Here is a 16470-nt window from a genome sequence, read left to right as displayed (position 1 = left end):
GCTCCAACTGCTCGGCCAATTGCACCTCCTGCACCTCCTCCACCAATTGCTCCGCCTGCACCGCCGGCCACCTGCTCCATGAAGGCGGCTGCCTGTCCAGCTGCCCGCCGAACTTCCACGACGCCGGCGGCGCCTGCTCCCCCTGCTCGGCCAACTGCACCACCTGCACGTCGGTGGCCAATTGCACCGCCTGCTCGACCGGGCACCACCTCCTCGATGGGGCCTGCGTGGACCAGTGCCCAAGTGGCACCTTCGATGCCGACACCGCCCCGGCCCAGTGCCTCGCCTGCCATCCCCTTTGCCAGGAGTGCGCCGGGCCCGGCTCCAGTGACTGCACCGCGTGCGACCCGCCGCTGGTCATTCGCCAGCCCATCCCCCCGGTGGAGCCGCCCCTGGCCGTGGGCCAATGCGTGCCGGACTGCCTCAATGACCCGTCCCAGTGCGCCGAATGCGAGGATGACTGTGTCCTCTGTCGCAAGGTCCCCGACGAGGAGGGCAGCTTCTGCCTGGAATGCCGCGACCCGCTGGTGTCGCTGGATGGCCGCTGTGTGGCGGCCTGCCCGCCGGGCCACGGCCTGCCCCCCGGGTCCGGCTATTGCACCCGGTGCTCCAGCTCCTGTGGGGATTCCTGCTTCGGCCCGGCCAGCAACCAATGCCAGTCCTGCCCGCCGGGCCGGTTCCTCCAGGCCGGCGAGTGCCGCGATGCCTGCTCCGCCGTCGGGTGGTTCCAGTCCTCGAGCACCGGCTGCAGCCGGTGCCATGCCAGCTGCTCCCAATGCACCGGGCCGGGCCCGGACCAGTGCGTGTCCTGCCCGCGCGGCAGCTACCGGCTCCCGGCCCCGGAGGGGGGCTTCGCCTGCATGGCCACCTGCCCGGCCGGGCACTTTGCCGACATCCCCCAGGCCGCCTGCCGGCCGTGTGCCGCCGATTGCGCCACATGCGACCACCCGCACGTGTGTCTCACCTGCCGGACGCCCGAGTGGCTGCTCCTGCCGCAGGGCGGCTGCGCGGCCGCCTGCCCGGCCGGCATGGCCCCCACCAGTGACGAGCCGCCGGCGTGTGTCGCCTGCGAGGCCGGCTGCGCCGAGTGCGAGGCCGCCCCCGGCCAGCCCGGGCCCCGGTGCCTGCGCTGCGACCCGGGGCTGGTGCTCCTCCAGACCGGCGTCTGTGCCGGGACCTGCCCGGCCCGGCAGTTCGACGACGCCGGCGCCTGCGCCCCCTGCCAGCCGGAGTGTGCCGGCTGCCGCCATGCCGCCGGCCATTGCACCGCCTGCTCGGCCCCCGGGGCCCGGCTTCGCCCGGATGCCGGCCAGTGCGTCGACACCTGCCCCCCGGGCGAGGCGCCCCCGGCCAATGACGCCACCCTCTGCCGGGCCTGCCATGCCCACTGCGCCGGCTGCCTGACCGCCGACGATGCGCACGCCTGCGACGCATGCCCCCCCGGCCGGTACCTTGCCCAGGGCGCCTGCCTGGAAGCCTGCCCCGATGGGACCTACCCCGAGGAGGGCCTTTGCCTGGCCTGCGACTCGAGCTGCGCTCGCTGCTCCGGCCCCGGGCCCGGCAGCTGCCTGGCCTGCAGGCTCCCCGACCGGGTCCTGCTGACCGGGCGCTGTGTGGCCCGGTGCCCGGATGCCGGCTACTGGCTGGACACGGCCCAGGCCAAGTGCCGACCCTGCGTCAGCGGCTGCATGACCTGCAACCGGGCCGCCTGCACCGTCTGCCAGGCCGGCCTGGCCCTGGTCACCGGCCCGCAGCCGGCCTGCGTGGCCGTCTGTCCGGGCGGCTTCTTCGAAGATGTCACCTCTCCGGCGCCCGACGCCCGGGTCTGTCTCCCCTGTGCCGAGGGCTGCCACACATGCACCGGCCCGGCCGGCAGCCACTGCCAGGCCACCTGGTGCCAGTTCGAGGGGACATGCTCGCGTTCGGGTACGTGCCTCCCCCGCTCGCGCCCCTCCTGACACGCGGGCAGCCTTCGTGCGCCCTGGCCTTCGGCCCCGGGGCGCCCCCGGCCCTCGTAGTTACTCACCTCCACCATCCGCCCCCCCCCCCGCTCTCGCCCCCCCGTCGGCTCTCGCTCCGGGACACGATGCCCCGACAGCCCGGTCCGTGGCCATCGGCGTCGGCGTCGGCGTGACGGTGCTGCTGCTGCTGCTGCTGGCCGCCGCGCTGGTGCTCTTCAGCATGTGGCGCCAGCGCCAAGCTGCCGGCCTCGCCAAGACCGACATCAATGATGTGCGTCGCTTTCCCGGTTGGGGGGGGAGAGAGAGAGAGACGAACATGCCCAAAGCACCACCCGTGGCCCTAACTGACCCTTCCGCCCGGCTAACCTCCCAACCGGCCCAGGATGACGACCGGACCGTCATGAACACCCTAGTCGGTGCGTGCCGACGCCCAGAAACAGCCACCCAGCATGGCCCACGCCCCATGGGGCCCTCCCTGCGGTGGCCGGTCACTAACGTCTTTGCTTTGTGCGGCGCATGCGCCCTGGCAGACCTCGCGGTGCCGGGGTTCTTGCTCTTTTCCCTCAATGAGGACGTCCGCCTGGCTGACGACCAGCAGGTCGGAGCCGGGGCACAGGCGCGCATCCTCGACGCCACGGCCGTCACGCCGGCCCTCGCGGACAGGGCTCGGGGCGCGCCCCTTGTCTTGAAGATGCTCCACCGTACGCGACTCGACACTGGCCGGATCCGCTCCCGGGCCCCCTCCTGACCTGCCCTGCCGTCACTGACCCGCCGACCGCCGGGCTCCTAGCCGCCGGCACGCCGGGCGCCCTGCCGGCTGAGCATGCCGAGATCATGTTCCGCAACGAGCTTTCCATCATCTGGTGCGTTGTCCGCCTTGTCCGCTTGGCGCGCCTGCCAACCCCCGCCCCCCTGCTCACCCCGCCCGGCCCAACCCACCACGCACATGCACATGCACATGCACATGCACATGCACATGCACATGCACATGCACATGCACATCCATGCACGAACACGCACATCCACGCACATCCATGCGTACACACACACACACACACACACACACACACACACACCTCCAGGGCCCTGCAGGCCTCGCCCAACATCGTCCGGCTGATTGGATATACCAGTGCCCCGTCGGCGCTGATTCTCGGCCGCGAGCCGACCGACCTGAATAGCTTGCTGGACCGCGGCGAGCCGGTGGCCTTGGAGGACGCTCGCGCACTGCTACGCGGCATGTGTACGTCGCACGCTCGCTCCCCGGCCTCCTCGACCCCGGGGGACAGGATGGCCCCCCAAAATGCGCCCGCTTGCCACCCTCGCCCTGTCCCCCCCGCTCCCCCCCCCCCCCTCCCCCCTGCCCGGCTGACCACCCAATCCGCGGCCCCCAGTCGCCGGGCTGGCTTTCATCCATGCCGAGGGCGTGGCCCATCGCGACATCAAGTCCCAGAACATCCTGGTCGGGGTGTCCACCGAGACCGGGCGCATGCGGCCCCTGTTCACGGATTTCGGCGTGTCGGTCGCCGTGTCCCGCGGGTCGGCCCTCCTGGACTCGGTCCTGCCCGGCGCATGCAGTGTGTTCTTCGCCGCGCCGGAGGTGCGTGCCCCGCCCCTCGCCCTGCGCCCCTCGCCCTGCGCCCCTGACCCTTGCCCATGCGCTGCCCCCTGCAGATTCTTAGCAACCTCGGCCAGACGGTGGTCAACCTGCAGGCCGTCAGCCACCTGGCGGCCGATGTCTACTCCTTGGCCTCGGTGGCGTGGCACCTGCTGACGCACCAGCACCCATGGAACGGTGCGCCGACCCTCGTCCCCCCTCCGGGCGCCCACCTCCAGCGAGCTGCCTCCCCCTAACACCATGCCTCCCTCTCCCCCCCCCCCCCCCCTCCCCGTCCAGGCCTCGCCCACGCCGCCGTGGCGGCCGCGGTCTTGCACCACCAGCAGCGGCCGGATTCCCATGGCCCCCAGCCGGTTCTGGACCTCGACGACCCACTGATCGCCTGGGCCCTGGACATGCTGCCCTCGATGTGGCATTCGGACCCGGCGCAGCGCCCCCAGGCGGCCAGCCTGGCGGCCGCGTGCCAGGCCGCGCCCTGACACGCACACACCCACCCCGGGATGTGCCTAGCCTCAACAAATACACCCTGCAACTACTGCCCTTCGCAGACCCATGGGGCAGGGGGGGGGGGGGAGGCCCAGGTGGGGCGCTGCTTGCTCCTCGCCAGTTGGTCGTCTGGCCGGGGCGCGTGCGAGGCGGGGAAAGAGGAGCCCCCGGCAAAAAGCAAGTCTGGCCCCAGCCAGGATCGAACTGACGACCTTCGCGTTATTAGCACGACGCTCTAACCAACTGAGCTATGGGGCCATGGACTCGGGTACGCCCCGGGGGCTCTTTTGCTGCCGCCCTGCTCCGGACGGCCCTGCACCGAGGGACACCCACGGCGGCCAGGGAGCCGGGCCGCTCGAGCTTCGCCCCAGCACCGGCCCCGGCGCCGGTCGCAGCAATCCCCCCACCAGCCCCCCGCTCCGGAGGGCGAGCCCGGCACGCGCATGCCCGCTGACATTGCCCCGCCAGCCCCGGAGAGCAAACGACGGGGAAAGGTCCCGGCAAAAGGCCGTGGCCGGCGCAAAGGGCCGTCCCGCCACGGGAGAGACCCTCACGACGCCACGAACCCCATCGGGAGAGGAATCGCAGCAAGGCCCGGGGCCGTGGAGGGAGGGGGGGGCCTGCAACACGGGAGGCGGGAGTCCGGCCCACCTCTTGCCAGAGGCCCACGCCCCCCGGCCCTCTGCGTCACCCGGCCACACGGCCATGGTGTGCTCCTTCACCCGAGACAGGTCCTTCGAGGGCCCGGCGCGCGGCCGGCTCGGAGAAGCGGCCGATCGGCCAGCATGCGAAGCCCACCTGGCCACACACACAGGTACACAAGTGCACAGGGACACGGGTGCACAGGTACACAAGTACACAGGTGCACAGGTGCATAGGTGCACAGGTGCACAGGTGCACAGGTGCACAGGTGCACAGGGATACGGGTGCACAAATACACAGGTACGCAGGGATACGGGTGCACAAATACACAGGTACACAGGGATACGGGTGCACAAATACACAGGTACATAAGTACACAAGTATACAGGAACACAATTACACGGGTATACAGGTATACACACACATAAACACAAACACACATTAACATGCACACATTAACATGCATACACACACACATACATACATACACAAAAGCAGACTCATGCACACCCCACTTGGTTGCGGCCCCTGCACCGACCAACGCCACGACGATGAGCCCCCCCCCCCCCCCCCCCCCCCCCCCCCCCCCCCCCCCCCCCCCCCCCCCCCCACACCTATGCGAACCATCCCCTTGCGTCCCTCCTCCTCGCAGGCCCATGTTTCCGCTTTGAGGCCGCGAGGGACAACTCACAAACAGATGTGGTCCCGATCGCGCGCGCGCGGGCACCCGGAATGTACTGCCATCTGTAAAAGGGGGGAACCCCCCCCCCCCCCCCCGCCAGCTCCCAGGCCACAGACAACCTCTCGGCCAGGTGCATTTCAAAGGAATCCAGCCACCGGGCCCACGAACGTCAGTATTTGGACCATCCCACATTTGAGGAGGATGACTGCTCGGCCGAGTACGGCGGCGGGGGCTCGGCCGCGGCAAAGTCCAGCGGCGCCCCGTCGCAGGCCCAGCTTTGCCCCGTCGCGCCATACGCCGGCATGCCAGGCGACCCCGGCCGGGATGTCGCCAAACCCGCCGGCAGCCCTCCCAGCAGAGGATCATGCGCCACATCGGGCCACCCATCGGCCGGAGCCGGCGACAAGTCCGCCGACCGGCCGGCATGCCCGTATGCCGCACCGCCGGCCGGAGGGCACCCCGGAGTCGGGGCAGCACCGGCGCCCCCGTCATCCGGCGACACCTGCTGCCAGGCCGGCCCACCGGCCAGTCGCCGCCTCTGGGCCACCTTCACATGCAACACCGTCCAGCAGATGACCGCAAGCAGGGCCCCCAGCCCGGCTGGCAGGCCGATGCTCAAGCCAAGCATGACATCCAGCTCGCCCGGGCGCCGGGAGTACCCCAGCCGCACGTCATAATACCGCAGCGCGCTCTTGGTGTGGACGATGACCGACGCCATGCCAGCATGGCCGGCCGGCACGGCCGTCTCCTGGCCCAGGGCCATTCGCCGGCTCGGCGACAGGCGGTATGCCGGCACCTCCGGCGACAGCTGCATGAACAGCGGCACCGTGGGGCAGGCCCCATGCGAGCTGTTGAAGACCACGAAAAAGTAGGAATCCGTCTCGTACGACAGCAGGGTGTGTGTGATCGGATGCCCGGCGAAGAGCGTAGCCTGGAACACCACCGGCGCCCATTCCCCGTACCGCCACTGGTCATAATTGTACCACCCCTGGATGATGAGGTAGGTCAGTGGACAGGGCACATTCCCGGACAGAACCGACGCGACCTGGCCCCCGGCCGGCAGGTGGAGCTCGAACGCGCGATAATACTGCGCCGACGGGCTGTGCAGCTCGGACACCATGTCGGTGGTCAGCATGCTGACGCGCCCCGGGGGGCCCTCCTCGGCCGGGGTGAAGTACATCTCGGCCTCGGCCCCGGACAGGTGGGTGACCCCGTCGAAGAACCGGGGGTTGACCTCGATCTTGAAGGTCCCCCCCGGCGACAGGGACCACGATTTGGACGTGTACAGCGGCAGGAAGAGCACACAGGACAGGGCCGCCACAATGGACAGGATGAGCCCCCACCAGCAGGCCGCGATCCCGAGGACCCTGAGCTTGAGCAGCGATCGGGGCAGGGAGCTGTGTCCCGCCGCGGAAAACCCCCGCCAAGGGCCGCGAGCGCCCGACAGGGATTGCCCAAGAAGTAGGAGAGTCGGTCAGCGGGCGGTCAAGGCGGGGCAGGGGGAGAGAGAGAGAGAGAGAGAGAGAGGGAGGGAGGGAGGGAGGGAGGATGAACCCCGGGGGGGGGGGACACCACAGGGAAAAAAAACCACCCCCACACCAAGGACCCACCTGTTCCAGGACACCACCATACAGTAGAAGGCATTCGGCAGGGTCACATCGAGGCAGGTGCACCGGCAGTCGCTGGAGGAGGACTCGTACGCCCCATCCGACGTGTGATAGTAGCCGGACGTGTCGGAGCAGGAGTCCGAGCCGCCGTACACGCCGCTGCTCATGCCGCCGCCATCATCGCCGCCGGATCGATCTCCGCCCAGCATGCTTCGTAGTGGGAGACGATCGGGGAGGTCCGAGAGCCGGAGCGAGGGCGAGAGCGGTGTGAAGAGGAGGGGGAGGTGGAGAGGGAGGCGTGGGGAGGCGTGGAGGGGAGGAGGGGAGGGGGGAGGGGCGTGGGGGGGAGGTCGTTGCCGGACGTGCCACCGACCGGGGTCGCCCCCGCCGACCAGGGGGCTTTTATGCCCTCTGTGTGGGTGTGTGTCCGCCACCGCGGCCGTCCGGGCGCCGCTCCTCGCCCTCGGACCGCCCTCGGAGCCGGGCCATCCAAAGGGGCAGCCAATGCCCCCGAGTTGGATCTTGCCGATCTGCGCCGCCCCCCCCGGCGGGAGGGACCCAGGACGCCGCCTGACCCCACTGGGCAACCGCCGGCCGCGGCGGAAAGCACCCCCCCCCCGCTTGAGACTCAGCCGGGGCCGGCCGCGGCGCCTGCCCGATACGCCTCGCTGGGGGCCGCTGCTTCGTGGGCAGCTGCCTGGACGCGTCCCGCCTCGGCCTCGCGCTCTGGTCGTGTGCTCCAGCCCGAGGGGGGGGAGAGGGCCTCTCCGCCCCAGGGCCCCCCGCGTCCCCCTTTTCCCGCCGCCCTTCGGGCGCGCTCTGCGGCCCCTCCTCCGACGGCACCGGCGGGCGGCGTGCATCCCCCCCCCGGCCTCTCCTCGGCGCGGTGCTCTCGGCTCTTCGCCCAGGGGGCACCTGGGAAAACCCGCCCCAGCGACAAAAGAGAAATGGCCCCAGCCAGGATCGAACTGACGACCTTCGCGTTATTAGCACGACGCTCTAACCAACTGAGCTATGGGGCCCGGTCACTACGCCCTCCGCCGTCTGCCGTCCATCTAGACGTTCGGCACCGGGGCACCCGGCCTTCGGGCTCCCACCCCCGAGCAGGCCAGTGTGCCCGGCGCGCGTCTCGCCCCCAGAAGGAGCCACACCCGAGGCATCCTCCTCCTGAGAGACCCCTCCCGGTGAGCGGCGGCCCTCCCGCTTCCCGCGAGAAGGAGACCTCCCGCGCCGGGGGGGGGGGGGGGGGGGGCAGCCCAGGCCCACATCCAGGGAACATAAGGTCGGGCAGCGTCCCGCTGTTTCTGCTCCTTCTGCTGTTCTTGCCACGCTTTTGGCCGAGACCGGACAGCCCCCCCTCGCCCAAGCAAGGCACCAAGGGAAGACCCCCAGGCAGGCACCGTACAAGAGGGCTCATCCGTTCTCGACGATCGGCCGGCCCACTGGAGCCATGTGCCCGGCGCGCGCGACCGCCTGCCGCCCGGGGATCCCCGGGCGCCATTCGCACGCCGGCAGTCCCCGGCGTTGCCCCGCGCCGGACATCGGGCCCGGCTCATTCTGGTAGCCGCGCACACACACACACACACACACACACACACACACACACACACACACGCGCACACACACACGCCCGCGCGCCCCGCCGCCTACTGGGAGCGAGAAAAAAGGGCAGCAGCCCGGTCGAAATGCAAACCGGCGGAGGGAGCCAAAAGAGAAGGCTTGCGTCGACCGGGAATCGAACCCGGGTCTACCGCGTGGCAGGCGGCAATTCTACCACTAAACCATCGACGCCGAAGCCTGAAGACCGCCAGGTCCAAGGGGTATTTGTCAGTGAGGAATGCTCGAACACTGGGTGCCTGGGCTGGCAGATCCCACTGATGACACGCGGCTACACGCGCCGGCGTGCGGCCCCCCCCCGGGCAACGGAGTTGCCCCCGAGCACACGACGCGCCGCACAATGCACATGCACAGAGCCCCATCGTCCGCGGACAAGGGCCGAGGGGCCACCCTCCGCGCCCCATTCGGACTCCCGTCACACAGGACCCCCCAGCCACAACCACAGCCCGAGAGAGCCCAGGGGCCCACAGGCAGCAAGGCGCCAACCATCCCCTGCAGGAAAATCGCGGCTGAAAGGGCGCGCCGGGGCACGATCCCCCCCCACCCCCCAGAGGAGGAGGGGCCGCCGGCAAAGGGGGAGGGGGGGCTTTCTCCAGCTGGAGCCGGCTCCGGCGGCGCTCGGCCCGAGGGCCGGCAGTCCGACACCGGCGACCACAAGGGCCCGCCCTCCACTCCTCGGGTGCATCGACGACGAGTACACGCTCCCACCCCTCGCACGCACAAGACAAAAAGGGAGTTCCCATACCGGGACTCGAACCCGGGTCTCGTGGGTGAGAGCCACGTATCCTAACCACCTAGACTATATGGGATGCCCACGAAAGGGCCATGAGTCGGCAGCTGACATTCCCCCGCACTGGGCATCCCACACGCACTGGGCCGCGCCTGGCACATCGCCCAGCCCCGAAGTGGGGGGGGCGCGGGGGCCTGAGAGGGCGCCACAGGCCAGATCCCGGGGGGGGGGGGGGGAACAGCCCGCCAGCTCAAACAGCAGGAGCTGACCCGGCCGATGGCGGCCGCGCGGCACACGCCACTTGCCGGAGATCCCGCCACAAAAAGGGGCCCAGGTGCCGGCCAGCCCGCGACCGGGGAACCGAGTCCCGGCATATATGCAGCTCCGCCCGGCCGCGGCCCGGGGCAACTCTTTCAGTCCACCGGGGGGCCACTCGCCGCACCGCCGGCGCCGGCCTCCAGGACAAGAACGCACCGCCGGCGGCGCGCGGCGCAGCCACCTCCCGAGGGCCGTCCAAGCGGCGGACACCACCCTCCAGGCGGCCCGCCCGCGCACTTGCGCAGCCCCGGGCGCGTGGTTCCCCCCCCCCCCAGAAAGGGAAGACGCCGCACAAGCCAGTCGGCCGGCCCCGACACGCGCTCCGTCGGCCCAGCCACACTTCCCCCCCGGCTCGAAGGGCGTCCACCCGGCAACCACACCGAGCTGCGCCCCGATCAGGCGCAAACGCCGCGCACTCGACCCCCGCGCCCGCTCCACCGGCCGAGAAGGGCGGCGCCGCCTCCCGGGAGCAGTGCCGGGCCCGCAGACGGCCCCACGGCGCAGGGAAAAGGAACATGCACGCTCTGCCCCGCCGCCGGGCTTCCCCGGTTCCGGAGACACACCCGTGCGGACACGCAAATGGTCTGCTTCTCTCACTCTCTCTCTCTCTCTCTCTCTCTCGGTGCTCTCTTCTCACACCCGCGGAAGTGCCACGCGGCCGCCTCCAAAAGCAGACACCCTTGCCGGCGCAAAAGTGAAGATGCATCACCGGCAGGATTTGAACCTACGCGGGCAGAGCCCATCCGATTTCTAATCGGACTCCTTAACCACTCGGACACGGTGATCTGACAAACGCCCGACGCGGGGATGCTTTTGTCGAGCCGCATTATGGCCCCGGGCCGGAGGTCTCCCGCACCCGGGCTGGCGACACAAAAAAACATGGCTGGCAAAAGGAAATGGGGACTAGAGGGATCGAACCACTGACCGCTCGATCTGGAGTCGAGTGCTCTACCACTGAGCTAAGCCCCCTTTCTTGAGGAGCCCGGCTCCACCACGGGAATATGTGCCTTTTCCCTGCCTCGCTTGCAGGGCACAGGCGCTCACCCTTCATCCGGGGGAGGGGGCAGAGTGCGAGGCGACCTGAAGCAGGCACACCCGGTGAACTCCACACAGAAACAGAGAGAGAGAGAGAGAGAGACACATATGAACACATACGCACACATGAACACGCATGGACACACATAGACACATACAGACACTCGCGCGCACACGGGGCTGCACGCCCACACAAGCGCGCGTCAGCACCTCGTGCCGGAAAATCCCGCGGCTTCTTTCCTCCTCCCTGCCCCAGCACTTGGCACCCTGAGTGACTCCCCGTTGCCACAAGTCGCCCCACGAGTCGCCGCAGGGCCCTTCCAATTGAGCCCCGGCCCCATGCGGCTCTCGGGTCCGTGCGCAGTCGCGGCGGATCAAACACACACACGCACACACTTCTTCTCGCCCCTCCCCCGGAGGAGAGCCCTCCTCGCCCTAGAGGAACCCTGGTGCGGCGACCGGCGACGCGTCCCTCCCCGGCCACCAGCAGGGCTCCCCCCCCCCCTTGAGTCGGATACTGTCGCCGGCCGTCGGTCAAACAGCAACACCCACACCCCCGACCTCCACATGGACACGGGGCCCCCCGTCGCCTCACAGCCCCACCAGAGGGAGAGGGGGGGGGGGTGCAAGCAAGGCAGAGGGAGAGCGAGGGCATCCCACATCTCCCCGCCGTACACCACTGCCCCAGCATGACCAGCCACACCAACGGCACCGCGCACACGCGCCATCCCCACTTGGAAGGCGCGCGCGCGCACACACACGCGCAAGAAACACAATCCACCGTCAGTACAGGTGCCACTCGCGCTTCAGTACTTGGACCAGTCGCCACCCGAGGAAGGCGGCGGCTCTGGCGAGTACGGCGGCGGCGGGTCGTCCATTTGCTGCCCCAGGGACAGATCGCCGGCTGCCCAGCCGGCCGGCATCGTCCCCGCCGGGGGCACGCCATGCCCCGGGCCGGGCGGATCCTCCCCGGCCGGGCGGTCGGGCGCCGCGCCATGGGCCTCGCCGTGGGATTCCCACGAAAAGACCCCGATCGGCGAGTCAGGCGACTCCATGTCCTGCTCGTCCGGCGCGCCGGGCGCCCCGCCGGCCGGATGCATCTTCGCCTGCGCCGCCGGACCCACCGGCGAGGGGGAGCCCTGCTGCGTGGACACCGGGTACAGGCCCTCCAGGTAGCCGATCCCCAGCACGGCACCCAGCTCGTGGTCGCCCGGGTTCTGCCGGCGTCGCGAGACCCGGCTCCGGTGGGCCCTCACCCAGTGCACCACCAGGCCGACCACCACAATGACAGCCGTCAGCCCCAGCGGCAGGCCGATGGCCAGGCCGAGCAACAAATCCAAAGCCCCCGGACGCCGGGAGTAGGCCACCTGCGCATTGTAATACCTCACCTCGGCCATGCTCCGGACGATGATCGACGCCAGGCCCGGCTGCTCGTCCGACACCGGGACCAGCTGGCCGAGGGCCATCTGCCGGCTCGGAGACAGCCGGTACGCCGGCAAATCCGCCGACAGCTGCATGAAGACCGGCGCCCGGGGGCAGGACCCCATCGAGTCATTGAACACCACGAAGAAGTAGTACCCCGACCGGGTGGCCGTCAGCGTGTGCACCAGCGGCTTCCCCGGCTCCAAGGTGCCCTCATACTCGTAGGAGATCCACTCGCCCTCCTGCCAGTCCTCGAAGTTGTAGGTCCCCTGGATGATGAGGTAGTCCAGCGGGCAGGACGCCTCGCTGGACAAAATCGAAACAACCTGCCCGCCGGCCGGCACGTGGACCTCCACCGCGCGGTAGTACAGGGCCAGGGGGCTCTGCAGTTCGGTGGCCATGTCCCCGGTCAGTGTGCTGACGCGCGTGGGCGACCCCTCGGCCGCCGGCGTGAAGTACATCTCGACATCCGGGCCGGACCGGTGCGTCACCCCGTTGTAAAACCGGGGGTTCACTTCGATTTTGAATGTCCCCGCCGGCGGGAGGGACCACGATCGCGACGTGTACAGCGGCAGGGCAATGACACACCCCAGAACCGCCACAAACGACAGCAGCAAGCCCCACCAGCAGCCGGAGATGGAGACCACCAGCGGCACCAGCGCCGATCGGGGCAGGGTCCTGTCGGCGTGCGTGCATGTGTGTCCGCCGGTGTATGTGTGTGTGTGTGTGTGCGTGGCAGAAGCGTGCGTTGAGCCGAGCGAGGGCCATGCGCCCGGGTGCATGGCACGCACCCGGGCAGGAACGCCCCGACAGGTGAAAGAGCCCTCGGTCAGTGGCGGGCCAGCGGTGCCGGGGGAAAGGAAAAGGGAGGTGCGGGGTGTTCCCAAACCCACCCGCCCGCGCACAGGAGATATGCAGGAACACATATGTACACATATGTACACAGGAAGACAGATGTACACATATGCACACAGATGCACACGGATGCACACAGATGCACACAGATGCACACAGATGCACACAGATGCACACAAACACAGCCAAAAGACACCCTCGACACCGGGTCATACGTACGACGATCTTCGCACCAGGCAACAGTACGCAGCGCTGACCGGGGAAACCGCGCAGCAGGAGCAACTGGCACTGCTACTGCTCCCGGAGTAGTTGGTGCCACCGGAGTCAAAGTGATGGGACGAGGACCCGGAATACGAGTTCGACTCGAAGCGCGCCCCGCTGATCATGCCATCATCGCCACCAGATCGACCTCCACCACGCATGGTCGAGGGGAGACAGGGGAAATGGAAAGGAGAAGACAGAGACCCAGGAAGGCAGGGGAAGGCGGGGGAAAGGGGAAAAACAGGCACACGAGGAGAGAAGAAGGCGAGGCTGTTGCACAGATGGCCAAGCCGCTTCACGGACCATAGTCCTGCCTTTTTTTTTTCTACTTCCCCCCAATCTTCCTCCCCCCTTTTTTTCACCCCGGACAGATTTCGGCCCGGCCCGCCGGCGAAGCCCCCGGAGCAGCGTTGTCGGTGTGGGGTGTTCGCGCGCGCCCCGGGCATGGCGCGCGGGGCCGCATGCCCGAGCCCGGCAGCCGCCAAGCACCCCCGGCTCCCCGGTCCATTTCCTGCGGCCCAACACCAAGGCAACACATACACAGACACACACGCATCCTCCGGCCCCCGGCACGCCCCGCGCCTCCGTCCGAAGTTGGCATGCCCATCTTGCGGTGTAGCCGCCGCCGCCGGGGCCGGCCCCCGACTGGGCAACCGCCAAAGTGCGCGGCGACCGAGACCTTCCTTCGGCGACTCTCACAGGGTGTGACTCGCGCCCGCCGCGCCCGCCGCGCCCCCTGCGCCCAGCCCCCCGATGGGAACGCCCACGCCCCGTCGGATGGAGCCGATATTTGAGATGCCCACGTCACGGGTGAGTCTGGAGCCCACGGGATCAGAGGCCGGTATGACATTCCAGTGCACAGGAATGCGTCATCCATCGGCAGGGGCTCCCGTTGGTGGCCGCCGCCAAGCCTCCGGAACAGGCCCCCGAGCACGTCGCCCGTGCGGCATGTCCTCGATGGCGGCACGCGACCTCCCTCCCGCCCCATCCGTTAGCCGCCTCCGGGCCCAGCAAACACCGGGGCTCCCCCGAGCACTCCTCCTGAAACAAGGGCCTCGGCCATGCCGCCCTGGGAGATCGACAGTCCCCGCGACATGCGGCCTTTTCTTCCTGCCCCCTCGCCCCTCTCCCCCGGCCCGAGGGCGCTGCCAGCCAGATGTGCCCCCCTCGTCCCTCCCTTCCGTGGGAAGTGCCCGTGCGTCCCGAAAACCGACGTGCACTTGCTGATCCCCGCGGCCTCCTCATCTCGAGCGAGGCCCATGGCAAGGAGTGTCTCGACCGGCCTGCAGCGGGACCGGAGCGCCCGTGAAACCCGTCGCCCGCCCGCGATCCAGGTGTCCGCCCATTGCCCCGCAGCGCCACGGGGCCCATGTAGGCGCAACGCGCGCCCATGCTGATCCCCAGCCACACAGGGGCATCGCCGCTGCACTGCCGCCACCAGACCGTCTCTGCCGCCGAGGTGTCCCTTGGTGCCAAGCAGGCCATGGCCAACGTGCGGCCCGGCAGCACGCCAAGCCGATGGATCCGACGCGCCTGCCAAACCCCCGCCGACAGCCAAGCCATCCACCGGGGCGCCTTCCTGCCCCGGGCGGCCAGGCAGCATGCCCCACTCGACCGCGGCCGACGGCAGGGGGTGGCACCAGCCCCCGAGGGCGAAGGGGGCTCACGGGGCGCGCACACCGGGCGTCGCTTTGGCTCCCGCCCACCCTCGTGCCTTGGCCTAACGTGCGCCCGACACACCTACACGCCAGCAGCCTCTCCCGGCGCACAGCAGTCCCCGCTTCGGGTGCACCAGGGGCTCGGACGCCCGACGCGCACCGTCGGCCGTCGGTCCCCGTGCCCCCTGTCGGCCCTCGGGCCTGGCAGGGAAGGACCGCTGCCGAGTCAACACCCAAGGACAGGCAAGTCGGCCGAGCCGCTGGCCAAGCGTCACCCGAAGGGTCCGCCGCGCCAAGGGCCCTTGATGGCGCGGCATTCGGGAAGAGCTCGCCCGGGCGCGGGGGAAAGTGGTGCAAACCGAGGGAACCATGCAGACACAACGCGGACTTGGCACATTCTCCAGCCCGCGCGGCCAGCTGGTCGCCATCGCCGGCGCACCTGCTCCACCTTCCGATACACGGCCCGGACCCCCGGGCCAACGGACGCAGCACCCATCGAAAGGCCCGCCCTCGGGTCGGTGCACGGCAGAAAATGTGACCGCCGGCACCGGGCGCACCACGCGGGGGCCCAGCCGGCGGACCGGCTTGCCATGCCAACACCGACACCGGAGCTGAAGAGACCGAGAAAGTCCCCACACCGGCCTCCTCGCGCGGCGCACGACAGGGGCCCAGCCCAACCGCCGGGACAAGGAACACCCCCGGACCCGGGCCCCCTGGGCATGGGGCACACAACTGCCGGCACCTCTAGAAATATGCCCATGGCCAGTGGCACAGCGAGTGAGCCGGCACGGCTCGCCAAGTCGCGGCCGAAACAGACACCCAAGACCGAGGCCGGGCAGCCGACGGACGCGGAGAGACACCTGGCGGCGGGCTGGCGGTCACGCCCCAGGGGCCCCAGTATCCGGGAGGCAGGGCGAGGGCCACACGGGCATGGGCCGGGGCCCCCAGGGCAAGATCCACGACGAAGCGGCCACCCCGGGGTCCTTGTGCGCTGGGCCCCGGCGCTGCCAGAGGGGGTCGGCACGGGGGCATGGTCAGTGGCAAGAGAAAGTCGATCGCCGGGCAATGCGCGCGACGGTCCGCTTCGGGCCACTGCGCATCGTTAAATACACGATGGCATGCCTCATGCAGCAGATTAGCCTGTTTAGCTCAGTTGGTAGAGCATGGGACTCTTAATCCCAGGGTCGTGGGTTCGAGCCCCACAGTGGGCTATCTATGATTCATATTTTGCACCCCCTTCGGGCTTTTACTACTGGTCACTCAGGGGGGGGGGCAGACACCCATCATCCACGCATGTTTGGGCTCCTGCGGGGGGGCGCTCCGAGGCCGGGACAAAAAATGGGAATGGAGGCGCCCCGCAGGCTGGATACTCGCCCGGTGCAAAAGGAGATCCAATTGCGTCGACCGGGAATCGAACCCGGGTCTACCGCGTGGCAGGCGGCAATTCTACCACTAAACCATCGACGCCGATTGATGGAATTCCCCCACTCGCGGCGACATTTTTGCCCTCTCCTTTTGCCGCGAGGCACTTCGGTCCCGGCGCCCGTGGCACTTCGGTCCCGGCGCCCGTGGCACTTCGGT

General features: G+C 69.4%; 4 protein-coding genes and 8 non-coding genes across 12 annotated transcripts in view; 3 read left to right on the top strand and 9 right to left on the bottom strand.

Annotated features, from left to right (window-relative positions):
* Positions 1-4055, top strand: part of H696_04671 (serine/threonine protein kinase) — a gene marked incomplete at both ends in the record, with an annotated part of 5003 nt that extends 948 nt beyond the window's left edge. Inside the window, 9 exons of the mRNA XM_009498541.1 lie at positions 85-1926; positions 2099-2232; positions 2344-2377; positions 2492-2662; positions 2752-2824; positions 3044-3201; positions 3353-3558; positions 3633-3753; positions 3856-4055. Coding sequence (XP_009496816.1) covers positions 85-1926; positions 2099-2232; positions 2344-2377; positions 2492-2662; positions 2752-2824; positions 3044-3201; positions 3353-3558; positions 3633-3753; positions 3856-4055 — 2939 coding nt within the window. The remainder of the gene's footprint in view (positions 1-84; positions 1927-2098; positions 2233-2343; positions 2378-2491; positions 2663-2751; positions 2825-3043; positions 3202-3352; positions 3559-3632; positions 3754-3855) is intronic.
* Positions 4056-4246: 191 nt separating this feature from the next.
* Positions 4247-4320, bottom strand: H696_04670. Its single transcript has one exon. It is a non-coding gene; the product is annotated as a tRNA-Ile (tRNA).
* A 1183-nt stretch (positions 4321-5503) lies between these two features.
* Positions 5504-7349, bottom strand: H696_04669 (hypothetical protein). The gene is made up of 2 exons (XM_009498540.1): positions 6997-7349; positions 5504-6783 (listed from the first exon to the last, which is right to left on the bottom strand). Exons 1-2 carry the CDS (start codon positions 7200-7202, stop codon positions 5556-5558), a joined length of 1434 nt encoding a protein of 477 aa, XP_009496815.1. The 5' UTR covers positions 7203-7349; the 3' UTR covers positions 5504-5555.
* A 592-nt stretch (positions 7350-7941) lies between these two features.
* Positions 7942-8015, bottom strand: H696_04668. Its single transcript has one exon. It is a non-coding gene; the product is annotated as a tRNA-Ile (tRNA).
* A 698-nt stretch (positions 8016-8713) lies between these two features.
* Positions 8714-8784, bottom strand: H696_04667. The gene has a single exon. It is a non-coding gene; the product is annotated as a tRNA-Gly (tRNA).
* Positions 8785-9346: 562 nt separating this feature from the next.
* On the bottom strand, positions 9347-9419 carry H696_04666. The gene has a single exon. It is a non-coding gene; the product is annotated as a tRNA-Glu (tRNA).
* Positions 9420-10361: 942 nt separating this feature from the next.
* On the bottom strand, positions 10362-10443 carry H696_04665. Its single transcript has one exon. It is a non-coding gene; the product is annotated as a tRNA-Ser (tRNA).
* Positions 10444-10555: 112 nt separating this feature from the next.
* H696_04664 lies at positions 10556-10627 on the bottom strand. Its single transcript has one exon. It is a non-coding gene; the product is annotated as a tRNA-Trp (tRNA).
* An 849-nt stretch (positions 10628-11476) lies between these two features.
* On the bottom strand, positions 11477-13545 carry H696_04663 (hypothetical protein). Its single transcript, XM_009498539.1, has 2 exons — positions 13190-13545; positions 11477-12793 (listed from the first exon to the last, which is right to left on the bottom strand). The coding sequence occupies exons 1-2, from the start codon at positions 13390-13392 to the stop codon at positions 11500-11502; spliced, it is 1497 nt and encodes a 498-aa protein (XP_009496814.1). The 5' UTR covers positions 13393-13545; the 3' UTR covers positions 11477-11499.
* A 905-nt stretch (positions 13546-14450) lies between these two features.
* On the top strand, positions 14451-16024 carry H696_04662 (hypothetical protein). Its single transcript, XM_009498538.1, has one exon. The coding sequence runs from the start codon at positions 14622-14624 to the stop codon at positions 15993-15995; it is 1374 nt and encodes a 457-aa protein (XP_009496813.1). The 5' UTR covers positions 14451-14621; the 3' UTR covers positions 15996-16024.
* Positions 16025-16027: 3 nt separating this feature from the next.
* Positions 16028-16100, top strand: H696_04661. The gene has a single exon. It is a non-coding gene; the product is annotated as a tRNA-Lys (tRNA).
* Positions 16101-16285: 185 nt separating this feature from the next.
* On the bottom strand, positions 16286-16356 carry H696_04660. Its single transcript has one exon. It is a non-coding gene; the product is annotated as a tRNA-Gly (tRNA).
* Between the last annotated feature and the right edge of the window lie 114 nt (positions 16357-16470).

The sequence above is a fragment of the Fonticula alba genome (assembly GCF_000388065.1).
Source record: "Fonticula alba strain ATCC 38817 unplaced genomic scaffold supercont2.7, whole genome shotgun sequence".
In the NCBI taxonomy this organism is placed as follows: Eukaryota; order Rotosphaerida; family Fonticulaceae; genus Fonticula; species Fonticula alba.
This window is presented reverse-complemented; position numbering and strand designations above follow the sequence as displayed.

Bases quoted from the DNA above. Each gene is read 5' to 3' on its own strand.
- H696_04669 (XM_009498540.1), bottom strand. From the start codon at position 7,202: ATGCTGGGCGGAGATCGATCCGGCGGCGATGATGGCGGCGGCATGAGC. The intron at 6,784-6,996 runs GTGGGTCCTTGG...GGCGGGACACAG, and splicing joins ATGGTGGTGTCCTGGAACAG to CTCCCTGCCCCGATCGCTGC.
- H696_04663 (XM_009498539.1), bottom strand. From the start codon at position 13,392: ATGCGTGGTGGAGGTCGATCTGGTGGCGATGATGGCATGATCAGCGGG. The intron at 12,794-13,189 runs GTACGTATGACC...GCACGCCGACAG, and splicing joins TGCCTGGTGCGAAGATCGTC to GACCCTGCCCCGATCGGCGC.
- H696_04662 (XM_009498538.1), top strand. From the start codon at position 14,622: ATGCTGATCCCCAGCCACACAGGGGCATCGCCGCTGCACTGCCGCCAC.